A 9,195-nucleotide genomic window follows, 5' to 3' on the forward strand; every position below is an offset into this window, starting at 1 on the left:
GTAGGAAGAATTTTTGAAAGCCAGTTCTGTGAGATATCTACTTTCTTTCTTCGCTGTGTGGTTTATTTTTGTTGTTGTTATTTTGTTTTGTTTTTCTTTTCTTATCTGGGTTTAAATTAGAATTTAAATAATGTATATGCTGCTGGTATACATTTATTAGACTTGAGGTTTTTAAGTTTTATTGTGTTTAGTGGTGTTTCCTGTCAGCTTATTTTACCTAGTGTTGTTTTACTTCAGGTTAGTGTCTATTTTTTATTATTTTTACTTTTCTTTTTTTGATGTAGTGTAATTTCTTTAACTAATGATATCTCTTCATCTCAATTTGTATCACTTTTGGAAAGTGTTCCAGTGATTACCATTTATTCACAAAGTTCACTTCTTAAATTGACAGCTACTGTGTGAAGACATTCACAGGACACAGAGAATGGGTACGTATGGTGCGGCCAAATCAGGATGGCACTCTGATAGCCAGCTGTTCCAATGACCAGACTGTGCGTGTGTGGGTTGTAGCAACAAAGGAATGCAAGGCTGAGCTCCGAGAACATGAACATGTGGTGGAATGCATTTCCTGGGCTCCAGAAAGTTCATATTCTTCCATCTCTGAAGCAACAGGATCTGAGGTACTGTACAATTGATTCCATGTCTTTTTATGATTTTGTTACTGTGTCAAAGGGCAGAGCCTTAGGTAACTTGTGCGATTTTCAGTCTAAGGTCTCTGGTTACAACTAAAACTGTAACCTAGAATTCTGAGTTTTGAGGCTTTTTGCTCTTTGTAGTTGTCAGTTATTTATTATTGGGCCAGTAAATGGCTCAATAGGTAAAGACACTTGCCGCCAAGCTTGGTGACTTGAGTTTGATTCCTGAACCTACATCGGAGGAAGTGGGAACCAATTCCCTCAAGTAGTCCTTTGATGTCTGTCTGCATGCCATGGCAAGAATAGAGTACACATACAAAGATAAACAAAATATCCTTGATTTGTTATAAGTTGGAGATCATCTACTAAAGGCAGACTGGATCATTTAAATCCAGGTCTGATGGCCCTGAGATGATTTATAATCAACCAACCCCCCCCCTTCCAAAAAAAACCCCTACATATTAATAAAGCTCTAAATAATTTTTTAAGTTTTGGGGTTTTTTAATTTATTTTTTATTTATTTATTTATTTACTTATTATTTTTGAGACAGGGCCTCATTTTGTAGCTCTGGTTATCCTCAAACTTTCTAGACCTGTAGACCTGGCTGGCCTTGAACTGCTAAAGATCTGGCTCTAAATTAATCTTTTGTTTGTTTATTACAAACAAAAGATTACAAATTACAAGCTCTATTTAAAGTTCAACTATTAAAAATTCTAAATAAAATTCTTTGTAGTACCCTCTGATGGTTGTTATATACAATATGTAATAAGTTTGATGCTAAATTTATATAAAAAATACTGTTTGGTTTAAAAATCTTTTTTAATCCTGGGTTTGATACTGATATTGATCAGGGCCTTTTTTCATGCTAGGAGAGAAATACATCACTTAGCTATATATACCTAACCTCATTGCTAAAGCCATTGTTGGTATAACCTAGGCAGAGCTTATCTTTCTTTGTAGGCTAGGTCCAGCTATATATTTCAATAAATGAAAACAGCTTTTTTTGCAAGATTTCAAGTAAATGTCATTATTTTAGAGAAGTTATTTTAAGTCCTTATTTTTTGTATGGGAAAAGTAATTTTTATGTTTTCTTTATAGACTAAAAAAAGTGGCAAGCCTGGACCTTTCTTGCTATCTGGTTCCAGAGACAAAACTATTAAGCTGTGGGACGTCAGTACTGGCATGTGCCTTATGACTCTTGTAAGTCTGCATAATCATATTACTTCTTTGGTATCTTCGTTGTGCACTTACCTTTTTGGATCAGATAGTCTTGTGCTTTCTTACTAAATATCAGTTCTGGGACCTTAAAATAATATACAATTATAAACTTTTTAAAGTTTTATAAAGTACTAGTTTATAGAATGCAGTGTTATAGAAAATAAACCTATAAAAACCAGTCAGTGCTGGGGGTAGGGTCTTAGTTCACTATGTTAACTATGTTAACGCGGGAGGAGAAAGCTCTTACAGACTTGTTTACTTTTTAAAAGATATTTATTTTATGTGCATTGGTGTTTTGACTGTATGTGAGGGTGTCAGATCCTCTAGAACTAGATAAGAGTTACAGACTGGTGTGAGTTTCCATTTGGGTGTGGGGAATTGAACCCTGGTTCTCTGGAAAAGCAAACAAAACTCAACCACCGAGCCATCTTGCCAGTACAACTTCTTAAAGATGTTTTTTTCTCTTTTCAGCTATTATCTCTTTGTTGGCATTTCTTACTTAGTTTATTTTCCTCTTGTGAAATTAACTCTTATGAATTAAGCAATTTTAGCAGTTTTGGAGATTCAATGTAAGAGGGAGGTGGATATTAGACATTCTGGTTTGCCTAAGAAGCTCTAACTGGATATTGTTAAGCTAGTAGCAGGTCTTAGAATATAACATTCGTGGTTTTAGAAACTACATAAGTGCTGATTAGACCTGCATATAGAATGTTAGCAACATGTTAAAGGATTCTACAGGATTAATTGAGAAGGGAATATTGGATGCAGGAAGGGTACAGTGGGGAGATGGGAGGAGAAATTTGGGAGAAGGAACAAGAAAGATCAACCAAAACTACATAAGTAAATATGACAATGTTGAAAGAAAACCGATTACTGTAAACCTAATTTAAAAGATAAAAGGATCGCCCAGTCAGAAGTGGTGGTGGTGGCAGCAGCACATACCTTTAATCTTCATAGAGGCAGGCAGATCTCTTGAATTTGAGGAAAGGCCGGGGCTACACAGCATGACCCTGGCTTGAAAAACAAGAACAAACACGAAATAGAAATTCCCAATACTCAAGAGGCAGAGGCAGGAGGAACTCTGTTAGTTTGAGAACAGTATGGTCTATATAGAATCCAGGTCAGCCGGGACTTCATAGTCAAGACCCCATTTCTCAGAAAAACTGTTGTATTCTAGGTTCATTTGTACCATGTTGAAAAAATGGATCTTTATTTAAAATCTTCATGCTCTTTTGTCTGTAATTGCAAGGTCGCCATTTTCCTAGGTTTCTGCTTCCTACTGTTGGGCTAGTGAGATGCTTTTTCCTGCTTCCTTTTGGTGTGGCCACAAAAAATATATGGGGATTTGTTGTTGTTGCTGCCCTGTTTTTTGTTTGTTTGGTTTGTGTTTTGTTTTTGAGACAGGGTTTTACGACATATTCCTGTCTGGCCTGTAAGTAACTTAACTAGGTAGACCAGCTTGGCCACAAACTCAGATTGATTCAGCCTGCCTCTGCCTCCCAAGTACTGAATGTGTACAACCATGTTCAATTCATTTTTTATTGTGGTTTTTTAAATGTACTTTTGTATTTATGTTTATGTAGATGTGCCAGCCCCTGAGTAGGCCAGAAACATTGGCTTCTGAAGCAGGAGTTACAGGCAGCTGTGAGTGGCCGTATTGAATGCTGGGAACCCAGCTCCACTCCTCTAAAAGCCATTACCTTAGCTGCTCAGTCAGTGCCTCTACTCCTCATTTTTGTTGTTTTGTTTTGTTTTGTTTTTGGACAAGGTCTCTCTGTGTACTGGAATTCTCTTTCTAGATTAGGCCACCTGCCTCTGCTTCTTGAGTTCTGGGATTAAGGGTGTGTATACCACTAATTTATGGATCCCCTAAAATTCTCTTAACTGCTCAGTCATCTCTTTGGCTCCACAATTTTTATTATTAATTACTAACATTTTTAAAAGATAATATCAAGGGTCTGGAGAGATGGCTCAGTGGGTAAAAGCACTAGCAGTAGTTAAAAGTTCTTCCAAAATGTCTGGCATTGATTTCTAGCACCCATGTGACAGCTTACAACTCCAGTTCCAGGGGATCCAATCTCCTCTTGGGCTGCTGAGGGCACTGCATTCAACGTGTTGCATGGGCATACATATAGGCACAACACCCATACACATAATACTTTTAAAAAAAAATAGTGAAAATTTGGAAGAATACTAGTGTATCTTAAGAGTATAGCTCAGTTAGTTGAGTGCCTGCCTGGCATAGCATACATAGAGCTATGGGTTAAAACCCCAGCATGGCACAAGATCAGACATGGTAGTACATATCTATGATTCCAGCATCCGAGGTGGAAGCAGAGAGGGTCATCATCTCAAGGTCAGTGAGTTTAGGCAGCTCTGAGCTACATGGGGCCCTGTTTGCATGGGGCAGGTTTCTGAGATGTGCCTCACTTGATAGAATAGGTATTTACAGGCATAAAGACCCTGGGTTTAGTTCCCAGTAGCACATGAACTGAGTGTGGTAGTGCCTGCCTGAAGTTCAAGGTTATAAGGCCTTGTCAAGAAAAAAGAAAAAAGGACTGATATATATGGTTTTAGTGTTAAAATGTGTTATATCCTAAATGTTACTTAAATAAGTCAAATACTTTTTTGTCTTTAAGGTTGGTCATGATAATTGGGTACGTGGAGTTCTGTTCCATTCTGGGGGGAAGTTTATTTTGAGTTGTGCTGATGACAAGACCCTCCGTGTATGGGATTACAAGAACAAGCGATGCATGAAGACCCTCAATGCGCATGAACACTTTGTTACCTCCTTGGGTATGTACACATTGTGAGGTTTCTGAACATTTGAATTTTGGAGTGCCAGATGTAGCAGTTTTATGTAACCTTGTCGACTTTTCCAGGTAAGAAGTGACCGAGTTCTATAAGGGTAAAAGGCCTATTTCAACCTTATGGGTTCCTGACAGTGGCTTTAAGCTTCTCTCTTTAGAATTAAGCTTATAGTTAAAATATTGTTTTCTCTGTTGTGCATTGGGTTTGGAAACGACTTGGAAAGGATACTTAATGATCACTCCTTCTGACTGGCTGGTAATTTTTTTTTTCCTATTAACTTGTAATTTTCTTTTTTTAAAGATTTATTTATTTAATATATGTGAGTACATTGTAGCTGTCTTCAGACACTCCAGAAGAGGGCGTCAGATCTCATTACTGATGGTTGTGAGCTACCATGTGGTTGCTGGGATTTGAACTCAGGAGGACCTTTAGAAGAGCAGTCAGTGCTCTTAACTGCTGAACCATCTCTCTAAAAGAAATCTTAAAAGTTTTCAACCTGTAGATTGAGGCCCCTTTGAGGTTGCATATCAGATTTCTACATTATGATTCATAACTAGCAAAATTGCAGCCGTGAAGTAGCAATGAAGTAATTTTATAGTTGGCAGTCACCACACCATGAGGAACTGTATTAAAGGCTTAAGTGCTATGGATGTTGTTCAGTGGTGTACCAGCTAGCGAGGCTTGACTGAGATGTTAGTGTCACTCCCTGATACTGCAGAAGAAGAACAAATGGGATCTTAAATAATAATCTGGGCTACATAGAAGATCCTGTTTCGAGGCACAAAAAAAAAAGAAATAGGGCTAGCAAGATGGTTCCGCTGGTAGAAGTGCTTTTGGACAGGCCTGAAAACCCATGCTTAATCTCCACATCCCACATGGCTCCTGGGAGTTGTCCTCTGACCTTTCTGTACTTGATCCTGTATGTATACTTACACACACGCACAGAGACAGGCAGACAAAATATTTGGAGGCATGGTGACACATTCCCCAGTTTGGGTGGCAGAGCAGGATGATTATGTCCCAAATTTTCATCCAGCTTGATGTACATAGTAAGAGATAGGTGGCAGGACTCTATTGTTTAAGAAAGAAAGGAAAAAAAAATCCACCATCCACTATATACCACCATCACCAGGTACTTAGGGAATTGTATAAACGTCATGTCCTCAGTGTCATCTGGAGTTCCTAACAGTGAATTCAGTAAGTTGTAATGCACTAGGGTATGATCGACGAACCTCGTGGTGACAGTAAAGCCCTTGGTAAATTGGGCAGGAGTGCTGCATTGGTTCCCATGTAAAGCATTAGTGCTAAGCCTGGAGCACAACATTCAGTAAATCAGTATGCTGGGTGAATATGCACTTGTTAGTAGATTTGAGCATTGTTTGGGATGATACTAGTGACATCAAGTGGAATTTAATAATTGAGTTTCACCTTTCCTAATCCAGTTGGTAAGCTCAGTAATTTTAGAGGTATGGATGGGTATGTATATAGAGAAAATTGTGGACATTGTATCCAAGTGTGGAGGCAGAGGTTCATAGACTCCCAGAGCTTGGGAAGCGACCTGGAGGAAATCAAGTACAAGGCCTGCTGGGGTTATGTAAAATATACTGCTCAAAAATCGAGCAAAACGTTCTGTCTGGCTTAGTATGGTTTGAAAACAAGCCTTTTCTTTTCTCTTTCAGATTTCCATAAGACGGCACCCTATGTGGTTACTGGCAGTGTAGATCAAACAGTAAAGGTGTGGGAGTGCCGTTGATTGAGTCACATTTGGTTCTTCCTCCCTTTTTTCCTCTGGATGCACTCTGATGATACCATGGTTACCCCATTTGAGCTCTGTTTAAATAAATATTGTCCTTTCATGTAAATTATTCTGGATGTAGATTGAGCTTATTAAATGTTACACACAAAGTATTCATGCATGGTGAATCCAAATTGTATACTGTAAATTTACATATGTTGTCTAGAAGTACCATAGGGTTTAAAAACCTGGGCTGGCATTGGTCACACCAGGCCTACAAGGGCAGAAGTTAAATAAACTGAACTAGGGCACTAAACTGAATAGTTGACAGTGTCATTTTATGTTGGATTATTAATTATTGTTTTTCTTCCTGCTATCTGTTGGTGCCTGACTTGATGGCCTCATTTTGGGGAAAGTGGTGGTTATTAGGGCTTTTTCTGAAATGTGTATCTATGTAACATCACTTAAGTGTGCTTAATAAATCTTTAAGGGTGTTAGATAATAAGACTACAATTCAGAATCTTTTGCTCCATCTGTGTAATGGGGATTACACATTGAAGTTTTTGTCATGACCCCTTTGCCAAATCAATAGGATATGTTTGTTTTGGCAGCCTATCAAGCAAAGGCTATTGGTTTATTTATGTAAGAAAATGATCGTAAATCTCAAGAAAAATCTCAGCAGCTAATAGTGAATCCTTTTTCATTTGGGTCTTACTGCTTTGTAAACAGGTCAGGAAGCACTGTCCTACTTTAGGCTTCTCTTCACACTAGACATGCGAGTTGTATTCTCCAGACTGTTGGACTGTGTAGTGATGTGACTCCCCAGGAGAATTTGATCTTCCCATTGAGTGTCATGGTACAGATCACTATGTGTTTATGATGTTTGTAGGGATGTGCAATGTGCATGTCAGAATTATGAATGCTGACAAAGCTGGGTGCGCATTTTAAAGGAGTGGGAGGAACAGTTTCCAACATGACCCTGATAACAATTCGAACTGTTTCACTTACAAGCTATAAAAAAAGTGACAGGGTGTAATGAAGCGTGCATAGAAATATACTGGGGTTTTTTTTTTTCATGTTTTGTTTATATGTAAATGTTTATAAGTATATGGGCCTATCTATAAGTGGATATGTCTATATATGTATATCACACACATACAACCTCCATGTTGTTGGGTCTTAAGTTTTTGAAGAAGTGCTAAAACTTTGGCATAGAGTAAATCTTGCTGGGGAACACCAAGCACAGCCGTGCTTCAGAGTAAACTCTTCTGCTCTTTCTGACTCTGAGGAGCTTTCTAAGCTCAGAGAAAGTCACTTCCTTTGTCCTCCCCTCTAATGTGGCCAGTCACCATGCTACACATTCCTTAGAGGCTGTATATTTTGATCCAGAGTTACTACAGTAGGTTTAAGAGAATTTTGCCCATGACTTTTGGAACACTATTCCATTGTCAATTTTTAATAAAGAATTTATCACCTAGCTAATCAACTTTTTTTTTTTCTTTTTAAGAAAATCAATTTGAAAGGTTTAACAGAAACAATGACATAACAGTGACAGTCTAACAATGATATTTTTTTTCTGGACTGCATTTTATTCGTTTGTAAAATAGATTTTTTTTTTTAAGTCCCTTTAAGTATTGAATGGAAATTTGATTCCTGAAAGGACAAAGGGTGAGAATTAATGTCCTGTAGATATACACAAGAGATTAGGCTCTGACAGCAGCTCACTATCTAGCTTGTGTGCTTTTGTTTGTTCACTTGTTTGTTCTTAATATTCCTCAGAGATTTCTCTAGAAAGGAAAAGTGTTTTGAGAATTAAGTGGCTATTCTTTGAGGACAAAAACTCCATCGTGACTCCATAAACAACACCGTAGGTTAGCTATTAGGACAACATTGCCTCGCAGCCCTGCTTTCATTAAGAAGTCTTTTTCTCCTAGCTGTTCTGACTGAATTTTTCTCCAAAAGCTATAGAAAATACCTTTGTTCTCATTTGCTGCTATTTCCTGTCCTATTTCAAGAATATAAATACATAGAAATGGTGCATCTTAACATTTGTTTGTATGTGTTAAAATGTCTTGTTTTCTAATTCAGTTTTAGCATGTAGCAACATGAATTGTTTAAGGGTAAGCCACAACATCTAGACATCATTCATAGAAACAATAAAGAATGGTACCAATGTAGAGGAGCAAAGCTGCTGTTCCTGGGTTTCCTCCCCTGCAGCAGTGACTCACTGACAACGGAGGAAAGAGTGCTCTGTAACAAAGCTGTCCTTACTTGGGAGATTGCCACAGCCTGCTGCTTAGCTGAGTTACCAGACATCCTCCATTTAAGCAGCAGCAAACATTGAATCTCAGGGATGGTCCACAGCTGGATCCAAACATAACAAGCCCTGTTTGAATAATGAAGGGTGGCGGGGCAACATCCACATCTGGCATCGGATTTGCAAAGGTTTCTCACACTGTTGTTTGACACTGCCCTGTTGATGCCCTTACTCTTATGTTACTGTTTTCTGTCTGCTGTCTAACCCTGTGCCTTGCCTGGGATAAGGACAATGATAAAGTTACTGGTTTGGGTTGTAGGTAGAGGACGTTATGAATTGGTTAGCGGTTCACTGCTGCTTTGTTACTTTCTTGAGTCAGATTGGCTGCTTATTAAATAAAAAGCTGATAGAATTGTGTACTCAGATGATTGTTGATTGTGTGTGTAAACAGACATTCCAGTGCCACCTATAGCACAGCGTGCCCAAGAAGTCCTAACCGCATGGAGAGTGCAAACTGCAGGTTTGTTTGTGTAGACAT

The 9,195-nt window shown here is 38.3% G+C and overlaps 1 protein-coding gene across 2 annotated transcripts in view; it reads left to right on the forward strand.

The window, feature by feature from the left end:
• The window catches only part of Pafah1b1 (platelet activating factor acetylhydrolase 1b regulatory subunit 1), a 50,065-nt gene extending 42,591 nt beyond the window's left edge, over positions 1–7,474 (forward strand). For both annotated transcript variants that reach the window (XM_021175674.3, XM_021175675.3), the window contains exons 8-11: positions 392–620; positions 1,735–1,836; positions 4,494–4,650; positions 6,345–7,474. In XM_021175674.3, coding sequence (XP_021031333.1) covers positions 392–620; positions 1,735–1,836; positions 4,494–4,650; positions 6,345–6,418 — 562 coding nt within the window. In that variant the 3' untranslated portion in view covers positions 6,419–7,474. The remainder of the gene's footprint in view (positions 1–391; positions 621–1,734; positions 1,837–4,493; positions 4,651–6,344) is intronic.
• Positions 7,475–9,195: the final 1,721 nt, after the last annotated feature.

Source organism: Mus caroli, unplaced genomic scaffold (assembly GCF_978045245.1).
Source record: "Mus caroli unplaced genomic scaffold, Mus_caroli_1 scaffold_13, whole genome shotgun sequence".
In the NCBI taxonomy this organism is placed as follows: Eukaryota; Metazoa; Chordata; class Mammalia; order Rodentia; family Muridae; genus Mus; species Mus caroli.